Source organism: Dipodomys ordii, unplaced genomic scaffold (assembly GCF_000151885.1).
Source record: "Dipodomys ordii isolate 6190 unplaced genomic scaffold, Dord_2.0 Scaffold23, whole genome shotgun sequence".
NCBI lineage: Eukaryota > Metazoa > Chordata > Mammalia > Rodentia > Heteromyidae > Dipodomys > Dipodomys ordii.
In genome coordinates, this window is record NW_012267239.1 from 5,797,679 (window position 1) to 5,812,780 (window position 15,102).

Here is a 15,102-nt window from a genome sequence, read left to right on the forward strand (position 1 = left end):
GTGGGGGAGGGGGAGGAAGGGAAACTCATCAGTAAAAATCACCACCATTCTGTCCCAACAAATCACACAGCCATCACCACTGTCTGCCCGAGGGACCCTGATGAGGAATGAAAATGGCTGGGAGCTACAAACCCAGAGAACAGTAAATAAATGCACCACTGAACCCCTACACCTGCTAGGAGACATGGCACCATCCGTTCACACATCCATAATTAATGAGCTAATTACCAGCGGAGTCTTATCTAATCGTGGAAGCCGCCCTCATACCACCCCAGTCTTGGCGTCCTGTCTCTAGTGAAATAATGGTGTTCCCTTGAAAGCGATACAACTTCATTAAAAAAAATAATACCCTGTAATTTTTAGATTGCTTTACTAATTCAAGTCAACCTTGTATCAAATAAAAACAAATGGGAGATGGCGAGGAGGGGGGAAGGGGGAGGAATCGAATGATAGCTTTTTTTTTTTCTTTTCTTTTAAACTAACAAACCTCAAGCCAAGAGCATGGGCTGGTGGCAATGTTTATGGAAAGCAATTTCCCCCAGAAAAAGGAAACAGAAAAAAATCATAATGCTATCTCGTAGCCAAACGCAAAAACAGTTGTGTTAAATCGGCACCAAAGCAAATGAAACATACAACAGTAATTAGCCAAGATTACACAGTAATTAAAATCACCGTGATTATGTGAGTGAGAATAATTTATACAATAATCGCTTTACACACACTGCAGTGTAGAACAAGGCCGACAGAACAGGCAGGAGCCGGCTGGCTAACAAGTTCATTCTCTCTCTCCCTCCCCTCCTTCCTCCCTCCCTCCCCCTGCCTCTCTCCTCACTTCCACAGTTCACTTTTCCCCTCGGCAGTAAACATTTGCTGTGCTTATTATTTTCTTCCACCCCATCTCATGCTCCCATTTCTTTTGGGGGCCCCTTGCTCCCCTGCTATGGTCCATCAAGACCTATAGCATCTCCTGAGCCAGGTGAGAACCCCAACTTAGGCCCAAGGTGGCCGTGTGACTCGCTCAGTCTGGAGCCCTTTACAGTCAGCCTGAGCATGATGCAGGCCCGAGTCTGGGGTCGTTGGCTGCTATGTTGCTGTCTCAGAATGGAACCAGCACAGAAGGGGGCAGCGTGGAGAGGTTGGTGAGGTTGTGCTGACGGCTGAGCTCCTGGATCCAACAGTATCTGAAGCCCGAGCTCTCCCCTAGCATTTCCCGGCTGTAGGAGATGGTTAGTTTCCTTCCTGTTCCAGCCAGGTTGAGCTGGATGTTGTCACCCACGCCCACAAGAGACTTCACCACTTGCCAGAGAAGCCCTGGCACCCATCGGGGAGCTCCAAGACAGAGTTCAACACTTTCCTGAGTTCCCTGTGAATGTCCTCAAACGCACCAAGTCCGACATAGTCAAAATGAGCTCCACAGCAGTCCACTTGGAGTGCCAAGAGATTTCCTCTGGAGCTCCTGGCTTTCTGTTGGAAGGCCTACTTCCTTCTCAGTCTCTGGGGTGTGGAGAGCCAGAGGCTGCTTCCCCTGCCCTCTCCTGCCATCCCCCCTAGCCTGGCCTGCAATGAGCAAAGGCTGATACAGACAGCGCTGGCCTGGCTTTAGGCTAGCATGGTGCCTGGCCTTTCAATGTGCAGTCCACAGCTGTCCGCTGCCCACCCTGGCCAAGTAAGCATCCCTATACCCATTTCATGGTGGAGAAACAGAGACTCAGACACCAGCTTTCCCACGAAGCAGTGTGAGGTCACAGACTCTGTCTTAGAGAGCCAAGTTTCTTGTCTTCCTTTTACCTCCTTTGAAGTGTATCTTCAAGAAATGGTTTGAAGCCAGCCCCAGCAGGAAAGTCTGTGAGGCTCTTGTCTCCAATTAACTACCCAAAAAAGCCAAAAGTGGAGATGTGGCTCAAGTGGTAGAACACTAGCCTTGAGCACACACAAAAAAGCTCAGGGATAGATAGCACCCAGGCCCTGAGTTCAAGCCCCAGGACTGGTCCAAAAATGGAACGGGGGGGGTATGAAGATGGCCAGAGTCTGAGCGCCGTGACCCCTCTGGTCGGTGACAATTCATCAGCTCTGTCCTTACAGCGCAGCGTCAATGCTGGACAACAGGTGAGGGACCAGCGTGGGCGTGGCTGCCATCTAATAAAACTTTATCTACAAAAACAAGCCGAGGGCCAGATGTGTGACGGTCATGTGCAGACCCAGGTTGCAGGTGACAAGAAGCCCTGGGAAACAGGTTTTCATTTCCAGGAGATGGTGCCACGCTCTGAGGCATCCCCAGTGGGGTAAGAGCACTCTGAAGGGGTGCTCAAAGGTCTTTGCCTTTGACAGCTTGGCCGACAGGCGTCCGCAGTGGGGATGGAGAAAAGAAGAAAAGCCTTCCGGTTTGTTTGGAGGGGAGAGGAGTTAGCAAGCGTGAGGGTGATGCTTGGTGGCTCAGGCTCTGGCTCCAGCATCTTGATGAATGACCCACCCCGCCCAGTGACCCCAGTAAACAGGTGTGTGCAGAGGGCCGAGCATCCTGAGTTTACCTAAGGGGCCTTGAACCTCAGCAGGGCCGCCAGGCAGCCATGAGAGGAGGCAGCCAGAGGAAATGCTTCAGCTACTTGGCAGGCAGAGCGGGGGGGGGGGGGGGGGGGCTGCAAATTTGTTGCCAGCTTGGGTAAAGTTAGTGAAACTTTGTTTCAAAGAGAGAGCAATAGATAGACCGTATGAATTCCCATAGTGAAACCCATCTGTGTAATTAATACAAACTGGAGCGGGGTGGGGAGAATCTCGGGGAAGTACACCCAGGCTGTGCTGGGAGGGGCCCGGAGCGAGGGCCGGGCCGGGGAGAGGGAGGCGAACGGGAATGGATACCTTCCAAGCATTTTGGATGTGAAACAGCTTTAAGATGAGGAAAGGGAATGCGGGAGGGAGGCGGAGGAGGCCGAGTTTGATGGGGATTCGCTATATGTAAGCATGGAATTAAGACCGAAATTCTCTCATTGAACTAATATATGCTAATGAAAAGAATCTTTAAAAAGGGGGCGTGGCTCAAGTGGGAAGGGGCCTGTCTGTCAAATGTGAGGCTGAGGCCTTGGGTTCAATTCCTAACAACACACACACACACACACACACACACACACACACACACACACAAATCTTAGGAAACCTAAGAGTGATTGGTTTTGATTTGAGAGCCATCTGCTCCCAGCTGGGGACTCAAAATTATGAGAATTAATTAGCTGCTTTTGGGTAGAGAAAAAAAAAAGCAGGCAAGTGAGTGGGGGTGGCCTCAGAGCCCCCTAGCTTTGGGGGCTGGGGTGAGGAGGAAGAGACCCCTGGGAGAGAGGAGGCTGAGGAGAATGGAGGATCAAAAACGTCGGCCACCCATGCTGGCAGGACAACATGGCCCAGGGGAAGAAGTTTCAGTGCGGAGGGCTGGGTCTGGGCTGTGGTAAACTGAGGCGCACAGGGGGGAAAGAGTAAGGCCCACCTGTAGGTGCAGAGTCCCCTGGGGCGGACACAGGTGGGAAGGGCAGGGCGAGGGGCGAAGGTGTGATCAGAGCGGAGGGGATCCCACTGAGGCCAGGGAGAGGGGGAGAGGACAAGAGGCTGAGCAGAGAAGGTGGGGGGAGAGGAGGGGGTGGGGCGATGTATGATGGATGTGCTCACTGCCCAGTCAAAAGAAGGCAGAGACCACCAAAGAAAAGGCCGATAGGAGTCTTCAATACCTGACGATCTAACACTGCCCGTCCCACCTAAGCCCTGCAGTTCTGTGGGTGACACGGCTGGGCATGGGGGGGGGGAGGTGGTCGCCAAGGCTCAGTCTCTGCTTGGAAAGCCCAGCGTGCTGGTGTAAAGACGAGGCCCGATGCATTGACAAGGGTCCCAGAGGGCAGGAAGGAACGGCCAGGCAAACCACACAGTCCAAGGAGACCCAGGTCCCCAAGGAGCCGGCCTGGGCAGCCTGGCACCCCTGCCACGGCCAAGCCCATAAACCCCATCTCTAGGACCCACTGAGGTAACTTTGAGCCTTAATCTCTGGGAGACTTGCCTCTAACCAGCAGCACAGCATGAAACCCCAAGCTGCAAATCACAGAGCTTTAGACTTATTTCTCTCTAGCCGACATCCTCTTATGAATAATACAGAGAGGGTTTCCTGCTGCTGCTGGAGGGGGTGGGCTCTCTCTCCCTCTCTTCTGATTTTCCAGTCACCTTCTTTTCCACCCAAATCACAGATGTCTAAGAGGATCAGCTGATGGAGTGCTCCCCCTGTGCTGGGAAAGAGCAGTGGGGGGGGCAAGGATTCAGGACTTGGGGGGAGTCTTTTTTGGGCCCACGTCCATAAGGATGTGGGGTCTGGAAAGGTGACAGGTGAATGGCAAATAGCATGGAAGCATCGAAAGGGACATCTGCAGATGACATGTGCAGGACGCATGACACACATTTCCATCTTTACAGGGACATACAAGAAGGGGAGACAGAGGCACCTCCATGGGTCTCCAATGGATTCTAGAAGTAAAGAACGCCACCAGCACACCTAATATGCTACTGGGCCATTGATGTTTTTTAAAAGCCACAAAGAGGTCATCTGCTACAAGTGAATATGTGTATTTGTAAACACAGAGACAGAAACATGGCGGGGTGGGGGGGAGAGGGAGAAGGGTGTACCCCAAGCTGAAGAGAGGAAAGAGAATGAAGAATTGGGAGATGGAGACTGGGGCAGGGAGGTTATGTTCTAAAGTCTTTCGTTCCTATAACAATACTTGAGGGAAAGCCGGATGCAGCGGCCCGTGCCTGTAACCCTCACGTCCAGCTTCTGCTCTGGCTGCCTCCAGTCTGGCTTCTTCTCCACCAGTCAGCAGGGGAAACAGAGGCAGAGAGGACCCGGCCTCATGTCCTACAGAGAAGACGACTCTTTCCGCCCATGGGCCTTCCGTTCAGGGTAGCCATCAGAACATCTTGCTCTCACGGACTCTCCAAATATCCGTTCCCCAGCCTAACACCTTCCTCGCACTGGTGTTTCCTCACCCCATCTTTCAGCCTAAGATTCTCTGCAGAGAATCTTGCTGAGCATGTCTGTGGGTGACCCAGATCTCTTCCCCCCCACCCCACCGACACTTCCTTCTTTTGGTTGTAATGATCCCGGGTTTTTGAGTAAAGCAGTCAGGATGGGATAGCCCGGATTTGCTCCCTTAGACCGTGGTTTTTCCGTGTTATCACCAAAGCCCTTCCGTTATCACAGAGGCAGACCGGATTTCATCATAATTACCCATCTGCTTAATCCATAATTTCTGATTTATGACCATTAAATCCTAATTACAAGAGGGTCGTCCTTGAAAGGGGAAACCAAGAGAGCTCAGAGAAATGGAGCTAGCAATAAAGCAAGCAGAGCAGGAGGGATGTAAGTCATGGATTAAGGCCACCTCTGGCAGATGCTATTGCTGGAAGTTGTGTAGATTTGTGCAGTCTCTGGCTATGAGTGAATTAAGTTTTATCCGTTGCAGAAAGGCGATAAACTCCTGACATTCAAATAGAGCCGACACGTCTGCCTTCGCTTTGTTCTCCTTTTTGTCGAGAGAAGTTCTCACGAAGCTTGCCTGGACACTGTTGGGTGCAGGCAATCACCCTACTTCAGCCTCCTGACAAGCTGGAAGCTCAGGTGTGTGCTACCAAACCTGGCTTTACCGCAGCATAAGACAATGTCAGCAGGTTTCCTTGCTCTGTTTGCACACCTGTGAGTGAAGTACTTTGGACATACTCCCTCTTCCTCTTAAAATTAGTCTAGGTGCCCCTTAAATAAAGAAGATTTCTTTATAATGACTCCTCCATGGAAAACAACAACCATCAAAACCCCAACAAAACCCTTTAAGGGACCACTTGCTCACCAATAACTATGTATGTCCCTATGACTATTCCTGAATGGAAATCTGGCACGCTCGGTTTAAAGGGAAGCAACTATAATAACTGTGACTATCTTTCTTTGATGTTTAAATGCTGTATTTTTTTTTTGGTCAGATGTGGGGCTTGAACCCAGGGCTTGGGCACTGTCCCTGAACTCTTTTGCTCAAGGCGAGCACTCTACCACTTGAGCCACAGCACCACTTCCAGTTTTCGCCTGGTTAATTGGAGATAAGAGTCTCACAGGGACTTTTCTGCCCAGGCTGGCTTAGAACCAAGATCCTCACATCTCAGCCCCCTGAGTAGCTTGGTTTACAGGTGTGGGCCATGAGCACCCGTTTTTTTCCTCTTCTTCTCTTTATCATCAGAACACATGTTTTAGATAAGGAGGTGGAGACTTAGAGAGGGCAAAGTGACCCTGCTTAAAATCACACTGCTAGAAAGGGGCAGGGTCCTACTTCAATCTGTCAGGACCCTAACGCTTGCCATCTGAGGAGCAAAAGACCTGAACAGCCGCCTACACCGTCTGAGACCCTCTGTGCTGTTGGCCACAGAGATGGCGTAGCATGGCGGTGGACGACGATTCTTACCTTGGGACATGGCTGCTGTTGACTGACTGCCGGGAGGGCGTCCTCACGGTATCTGTGGCCAGGGACAGGGTACAGCTCAGCCAGGACTGCAGGCTGCCCTCCGGCTGGGAGCTGATGGTGGAGAGGTTGTCTCTGGAATTCCAACACAGAAACGATGGTCATGATGACAAGCACGCTGGGGGAAATACCCAGGCATGCCCTGGGCCTGCAGGCCAGGCGCCATGCCGCTGACCCACGGGTCCAGAGCGGTCCCCCACCACCCCTGGGGCATCACGGTGGACACTGAGTTTTGGACCAGAGGACAGAGTCCATGGACCAAGGTCAAGTTCCTTCTTTTCCTTGGGGAAGTCTTTGTTTTACTTGGATGCCCCTGGGTTATAAAATGGCCGAGGACCATGTGGGAGAACTCCATAATTATTTCCTGCCTGAGATGTGTGTTTGTGTGCACATGGTGTGTGTGTGTGTGTGTGTGTGTGTGTGTGTGTGTGGCTTGCTTATTTGCATGCCAAGACATTGATCGATGGATCGACTGATCAGGACTGCTCCCTAGCAGAGCAGATAAGTAGACACAAAATACAGAAGGCATGAGGGCAGGTTTTACAGGCGGTGGGCAGGGTGCCTCTATTTGCCTTGGGAAGCCATGGATCAAGGCAGGGGAGCTAGAACTCTCCCTGGAAGGTGAAGCCTGGTCCGCACAGGGTCTGGAGGAGCTGCGTGCACGCAGGCGGTGGGCGGTCAATGCTGGAGAAGCAGCAGTGAGGGTCAGGATGGGAAGATCTCTCTATTTGTCTCTTCTGGGGCAGTGGGGAGCCACAGGAGGTATTTGGGGACCGCATTGTGAGGGCTCGGTGCGGGGAGGGGGGGGTCCCCTGTTTCTGAGTGGCGCAGGACATGGGTTACGCCTCCCCCGTGACATCATCTGATTATCTACTGAGAGCTACGGGAGAGGGGCGGGGCCTGCGTCACTTACGCCTCCTTCCTGCCACGGCTGCCACAGTCCACTGCGGTCTGAACACTGGAAGGAAACAGGGGGGGGGAGGGAAGGAGGGAGGGAGAGGGAGAGAGAGAGAGTCTGCTATACTTCTGCTGCCAGGGGTGGGGCGTGCGGTCTTTGGGGGATGGCTATCCTTGGCTTTGAATTCCATTTCCAACCTGGGCTGCTGGGTGATCTTTGGGCCTCCTGCAAATTGTGACTCACCGCAGGGCTCTGCCCCTGGAATTGTGGGAGCCGAGGACAACCCCAACAAAGTGCTCAGCATGGTCCTGGTAAGAAGACTAGCTAACTAAAAGAGAACCACCATCCTGCTACTTCTTTTCTTCCCTCTCCTTCTTCCCTCTCCTCCCCTCTCTTCCCTTCCCCTCCCTCCCCTTCCCTTTCTCTCCCCCCCCCTGTTTCTTTATTCTGTACAACTAGAGCTGCTGGTTTTATTTTACTTTTTTACTAGCATTGTTACTCTGACAAGCAAGGCTCTTATTTATATTCTTCATGAAGTCTGCAAATCAGACCCGGGGCAGGGAATTATGGGAAACTCCATACTGATGCCCTAGGCACACAGTCCGCATCAGTCTGCTCTGCCCATGCTTGAGCTCAGGGCCACGCTGGGCATCTCCTTATTCTCTCACACTCACTGCCCACCACTCTACCCCCTGCTCTCTACCTGGGAATGGTCTGCATGGATAGAGCCAGCTGTGTACACTCCCTCCCTGCGCTGCCCTGCAGCCTCAGCCAACGGAGACCTCCAAGTCCACGGAGGGGAGAAGGGAAGGAAGAGCATTGCTTCTCCTGGAATCTATTCCTCTCCTTTGTCTCCCAGGGCTGGCTCTGACCCTCCACCAAAGGCCAAAGCCCTTCTTGCTAGGAATTCCTCTCCTTGTACAGTCTCTGCCCGCTCCCTCCCATCAACTGCCTCTCCCCCCACCCCCACACTCCCTCCTCCTCCTCCCCTGCCTGGACTCTGCATCTTCTCTCTGGACTCCAGTGGTCCCCCCTTCTGTTTCCCGCCTCCCACCCTGCACCGTGGACCATCTATAAAGAATTGCCCTGTGGGATTTCCCTGCACAATCCACGCCACGCTGCCAATCGGCCTCTTGCATTTGGGATCTGCCTTCGGGCTCCTGTCAGATTCGATTCCAATAGCTCATCTCAGTCCAGGAGGATCTGAGTTTTCCAGGCCAACATTTCACTTAAAGAACAAGCAGATACAGTGAAAGCAGAGGTTATACCGTGGGGGAGGGACATACAAAGCAACAAAAAAAAAAAAATCATGTGATACCTTATAAGTACATTAGAAACAATAGCAAGAAAGAAAAAACCACTTGTGTCCCTTTCTTGAGGTTCATTTCACCTAACATCAACTTATCTGACCTTTTCTGCTTGTCTCAGACATATACTAGTTATTGCAAATAAAGGAAACCATGGGACCTATGTTTCTTTGGGCTTACTTCACTTAATATAATTTTTCCCGTCTTTCCATTTCCTAACAAATGGGGCAATACCATTCTTTCTGATGGAGGCATAGAATTAGATTGTATAATACACACACACGTGCACACACACACACACACATGCACGCACACACACACACACACACACCACATTTTCTATTTTCACTGTATTTGATGTTGGTATAATTTGGGGAGGGGAAGGGAAAAAACAAATACAGGTGGACCCATTGCAACAATGAGATGTGCAAGATGCTATGTTGAAAAAACAACCTTTACAATTTAGGCAGGGGGAGGGGGAGGGGGGAGTGTAGTTGAGGAGGTGGGAGAGCAGGGATGGTAGGGGAAAAACAAAGGAGGAGGCAACAATGTTTGATAAGAAATGCACTCATTGCCTTGCTCATGTAACTGTAACCCCTCTGTACAGCATTTTCACAATAAAAAACTTATTTAAAAAAAAAAAGAACAAGCAGATATCTAGGCACTGGTAGCTCATACCTGTAATCCTAGCTACTCAGGAGGCTGAAAAAAAGGATCATGGTTTAAAGCCAGCCCAGGCAGGAAAGTTCTTAAGACTCCTATCTTCACTTAACCTCCAGAAAACCAGAAGTGGTGCTGTGGCTCAGAGTGGTAGAGCACTAGCCTGGAGCACAAAGAGCTCAGGGACAGCGCCCAGGGTCTGAGTTTAAGCCCCACCACAGACAAAACAAAGCAAAACCAAAAAAAAAAAAAAACAAACAACAAGCAGATAGCAAGCCCCACCCAAGACCTGCACTATCCAATGCACATGTGGAAAAAAGCAAGACAAGAATCAGCCACCACTAGCAACCCTCTCTACAGAGGTGACCTGGAAAAGGAGGTAGCCAGGAGGACAAAAATGACCGGTGAAGCCCCCTATATCCCTGGGGCCTGGATTCCACCTGCCTTGGGGACGTGTACCACTGATGTGGCTCCAACTCTGGAGACAGAGCTCGGACCTGCCCCGTGGGTCTACCTGAAGACCCGCTCCGGGGTTAACGGAGAGGTGCTGGCTCCTGGGAACTAGCATTGCTAGAGGATGGACGGAGACAGAGACTCTGGGGCCAGGGGGGAAGTGCAGAGGGGCTCCCATGCCTGATCCTCGCATTTGGGGAGGGGTGGGGGATTAAGCACATGGAGTAGAATTGTTGACTGGTCCTAGCCCTTGGGTTCTGGAACATTCCACATACAGAGGCTACCAGGAATCAAGAAGGACTGGGGGGGATGGCTCACCCAATTCCCTCCCCTCTCCACGTCGCCCTGCTGCTACCTAACTTCCCCTCTCCATCCAGGTGAAAGCTTCACCCTAAGCTAGAATCTCCTGTAAGCTTTTGCTTTGATATAAATAGGGGGGAGGGTGTGTTTCAAAGAGGGAGTTTAAAATCCACTGACTTCACCATGAGAAGAAAGCAGGGATTACAAGCTCCACCAGGCAGGCCCATGCTCACATGCTCCCTGCGTTGTCTGATGCCCTGGCACTGACCATGGGAGTGGGCATGGGGTGGAGGAGGTCGGGGCGGGGCGGGGGGCAGAGGTCCTGTGGGGCAGGGGTGCTGTCCATGGTGCTGATGGCCATGCAGCCCAGCTGAAAATGGAACCCACATCTCCTAATCCGTGTGGTCAGTGGCTCTTTTCTCTCGCTGTGGTGCACATGGCTTCTTTTTTTTTTTTTTGAAGAACTTGTGCCAGAGAATGGATAGCAGACAAGGTCATTGATTAAATGTCTTCAGATCTATTCCTTGAGGGCTCAGCTTTACCTGACAACTACAGTCTAAATGCAAATATCACCTAGGGATGCACATGTGGATTTGTCACCTGCCTCTGTCTCTCAGAGAGGGAGAAGGAGAGGAAGTGGGAAAGGGAGAGGGAAAAGGGGGGGAGGAATGGGTTACATGTTACATGAAGCAGAGCTTGGTCATCCAAAGTGTGGGTGATGTGGTCAGCCCCCCCGCCCCCGAGAAACAAAATCCTGACTTGGTCCCTTAACTGGGTGGGTTGGAGCAATCCTTCTTGAGTTTTCTGAGCCCCGGTGCACCTGTCTGTAATCTAGGAATAGTCATGGCAGGAATCTGGGGAGTTCAGGGAATAGCACCTGCCGAGGGGCAGCAGTGTGGTCTGCTAGGGCCCAGGTGGGTGGTGGGCAGAGGGCCCTTGGCATCTGCAGACTGTTCTACTCTGAGGCATGGGGGGGTGTGCTTTCCAGTCTGGCCAGAGTCCGTGTCCACAGTGAAGACAAGAGGGCCCACGCCTCTCCTCAGAGGCAGCCACCGTCTTCCAGGAGACCCAGATCTTTCTGCCTGTCCTCCCCCCACCCCGCAGCCTACTTTTAGCTCGTTTATAAAAGGACGTTAAATTGGAAAGCATCCAGTTTACGCTCACCCCGGCAGTTGGCGAGGACTCTCTTCATCTCAAATTGAGCACAGCTGGGATGATGCACGTCTAAGGCCACTTGGAAGTCAGAGGGCATCCGTGGGGCCTACCCCTCCCCCTGCTCCCCATACAGCTGCAGACAGACAGCGCGCCAGGAATAGATGGGGAAGTCTGTCAGCCAGCACACTCCTCCCTCCTTCCGGGAATAATGGGGCCTGCTCCGGGCCGGCTGATGCTCAGGTTTTATCACAGCACCCGGCTGTGGTGCAGGGCGGCTGGCATTTCAAGGCCATCTCCCGTGCCACCTGACTTTCTGAGCACGTAGCCATGTTTCCAGCCCGGAAGGCCTGTTAGCACTCAGATTTAATTCCCGACATGGGGAAGATGGCTTTTTCTAATTTGAACATGTCTCTTAAAGCACTCTTTCTCTTTCTCTCTCTGTCTATCAATCCCCCCAGGTGAGTCTCAATCCTAATTGAGAGCTCAGTTTGGAGAATTATCTTGGCCCCATACCTCAGGCTCCAGTCCACACCTAGGAACCCAGGATTGACAACTGAGCAACGTGCACATGTCTTGTTGTATAGCGAGGGTAATTTCACTGTCATTGGAAAGCATGCTTTGTCCGATCTGCATCCTTCATAGGCATTCCCCTCCCCCGCCACCCCGTTTCTCCATCCCTGGGCTGTGGTTTCAACCTCAGATCCAAGCTGCGGGCATTGAGTTTGGAGCCGGGGAGTTAGGACAGTGCTTTGGTCGAAGAGCCTTTGTAAAACAGCGCTCAGGATTCTGCAGGCGCATGGCCTCTCCTCAAGGGGGGGGCGGAGCTTCCGGGGGGGTCATCCACAAGCCCCGCCCACCCCGATGCCCTCCCCCCCCAGGTGAGGTTAAACGTATGAAATCTGTAGTTGGTGGGGTGGGTGAGAATGCTGAAAAGGCTGGCATTAATCAAGATTCACCGTCTCCGCAGTGGCCATTCCTCTGTACAGCTACTTAAATATGGTATAAAAAGAAAGGAAATCTGAAAAAAGATGGTAGTTGCTTCCCCCTCACAAAATCAAACACCTGCAAATAAACTTAGCAAAAGAGGTGAAAGACCTTTACAACGAACACCACGAAACCTTGAAGAAAGAAGCGGAGGACAACAGAAGAGGGGGAAGGCATCCACGGTCATGGATGGACAGGGCAAGCATCGTGGAAACAGCCATTGTACAAATTCCACACACACACCCCCCCCCACACCACCAAAGTTCCAGCATCATTCTCTGTGGAGGTGGAAAAACCCAACTCTAACATTTATACAGAAGCATAGAAGCCCACGACTTGCCAAAGCAACCACGAGCAAAAAGAGCAACGCTAGAGGCGATCACAATACCAGATTTCCACTTGCGCTAAAGCCAAAGTAATAAAACAGCACGGTACCTGAACACGCGCGCGCACACACACTCACGCACACCAATGGAACAGAAGACCCAGAAATAGATCCTCACAGCTGGCACCACCTGATTCTCCACAAAGGCTCCCCTAAAATCCTTTTTAAAAAGTATATTACATACACATATGAAAAGGTCACAATGAAACACCTTAAAAAAAAAAACACCCAGAAAACAACGAACAAGAAAGTCTTTAAAAGAAGGCCCCGGGGGAGGGAGAGAAAGTGACTTGAGGAGGCATTTGATCAAAGTCCGCGCAGGCCCTTGCAGAGATGTCACCATGAGACCCTCACTTTGTACTGCTGACAGGGACGGAGAAAACAGATTTAAAACTGGCTGCATCACGCGGTCTGTCCTCATAGGCCCTGGTCCACATCACAGAGGAGGGACGGAGACCCTGACTGGACAGGTGGCATTCCCCGGGTTCCCTTTTCAGACTTGTCACCTCCCCTGGGGCTCCCGGAGCTGGGTCAGGCGGTTTCCGTGGTAACGGGAGGCGGGAGCATGCTGTCTCTCCCCAGCCAGGTATTGATACCCGTCCCCGTGTGCCTTCCACCTCTCAGCAGCTGTGGCCCGTGGACCACCAAGGACCCCAGAGCTCCCCGGGGGTGGCGGGGCCCATCATTTGTGTCCAGCGCGGCCCTTCCCCTTTCCACTTGCCTCTCCGTGTCACTGTCACTGGACGCCACCTCTTCCAAGGCCGCCTGCAGGTCCGCGATCCTCCGGATGGAGGTCTCTAGATCTGTCTGGAGAATCTGCCTCACGGCCCCCAGCTCCTCCACGTATTTCTCCTGCAAACACAGACCCCCATACACTCAATCAGACGCAAGCAAGAACCCCCTGGCCACCTGTCTGCAAATTCCCGAGAGGCCCGGCCCTGGCCCAGCCGAGGGTCTCAGAGCACCTGTCACTCAGCAAGTGCTCTGTGGGGCTCACACTGTGGATGGGACCCACCCCCGGGGGAACGGGGGGGGGTATACCTGCGGGGACCTCCAGGCTGGAAGGGCGTGCTCCACCCAGGCAGGGTGCCACGTCTGGGCCCACGGCCACGCCCGCGATCGCCACCATCACATTGCCAGGGACCCAGTGGGCGCTTGGCCCTGTCTTAGATCAGTGAGAGCAGATGTACAAACCAAAATGGATCTGAGGGCTAGGGGCTGGAGGGGGCACTCTTTGCACTCTGACAATTAGGCATTATGTGTCACCACAGGTGGCAGGAAGGGCAGGAGATGGGGAGGAACTCCCTGAGGAGCAGGCAAACATGGCTGTGCATATGTGTGTGGGGGGGTTGCTTTTGGTCCACCATGATACTTTCCCCTCTACGTGTTCATCTCTGTCTGAAGGACAGGCTTCAGAACTCAGCCAGGTAACTCAAAGACAAAGACTTGGGGGGGTTAGTGTAATGGACCCTCGGGAGCTCTTTCCTGTTTCAGCTTGCGGGTGACGCGGAGCCTGCCGATTACAGATCCAGGTCAGACCAAGGGATGCTCTGTCACAATGGCCTCCAAGCTCTCCCAGAGACGCCGGGGAGAGGGGGAGTGGGGCTCAAAGAGAAGGGGCCTCCGGGGCAGCCCCTCGCAGCCCGCAGATGGCCTTCTTCCAGCCACGTGGGGCTGAAGGAACCCGGGCACCAACTCCATCCGAGTCGGGAGGCCAGGGACACACAGTGGCCTGCTGCAGCCAAGGTGCAGTCTCGGGGGCTGGGGGAGTCCTTCCAGGATACACAGCAGGAAGAACTGACGGTGTGTTTTGTCGGTCATGGGGCTTGAACTCAGGGCCCAAGCCATTTCGCTTAAGGCGAGCGCTCTACCACTTTGAGGCACAGCTCCACTTCTGGTTTTCTGGTGGTTTATTGGAGATGAGAGTCTCCTGGGCTTCCCTGCCTGGGCTGGCTTTGAACCATGATCCTCAGATCTCAGTTTCCAGAGTTGCTAGGATAACAGGTGTGAGCCACTAGTGCCTGGCCATTGCTTTCCTCTCCCCAGCCCCAATTTCTCCAAGCATCACCTGGCTGGGAGGGAAGGGGCTGGGGGGAAGGAAGGGCAGGTGGGGGTGGGGCTGGGGGGAAGGAAGGGCAGGTGGGGGTGGGGCTGGGGGGGAACAGGACCCCAGGCCTGGCACAGGAACTCACAGCTAGCTAGTTACCTGGCTACTACAGGGAAATCAGCAGGTCGGGCAGCATTTTAGGAAAGATCTGAGGTGACCCCAAGAAACCACCAAATTGGTCGGGCACTGGTGGCTCACACCTGTAACCAGAGCTCACCAGGACGCTGAGGATGGAGGGTCAAAGCCAGTCAGTGTCACCAACCAGTCTAAGAAATGCCCCCCAAACGAGGGAGGGAGAGGCCGGAGACCCACGCCCTCTCAGG

The 15,102-nt window shown here is 52.9% G+C and overlaps 1 protein-coding gene across 1 annotated transcript in view; it reads right to left on the bottom strand.

Moving 5' to 3' along the window:
• Myo18b (myosin XVIIIB) overlaps positions 1–15,102 on the bottom strand; it is a 114,835-nt gene that overhangs the window by 5,768 nt on the left and 93,965 nt on the right. The window contains exons 42-44 of the mRNA XM_013014279.1: positions 13,394–13,524; positions 7,444–7,488; positions 6,474–6,605 (exon numbers count right to left, since the gene is read on the bottom strand). Coding sequence (XP_012869733.1) covers positions 6,474–6,605; positions 7,444–7,488; positions 13,394–13,524 — 308 coding nt within the window. The remainder of the gene's footprint in view (positions 1–6,473; positions 6,606–7,443; positions 7,489–13,393; positions 13,525–15,102) is intronic.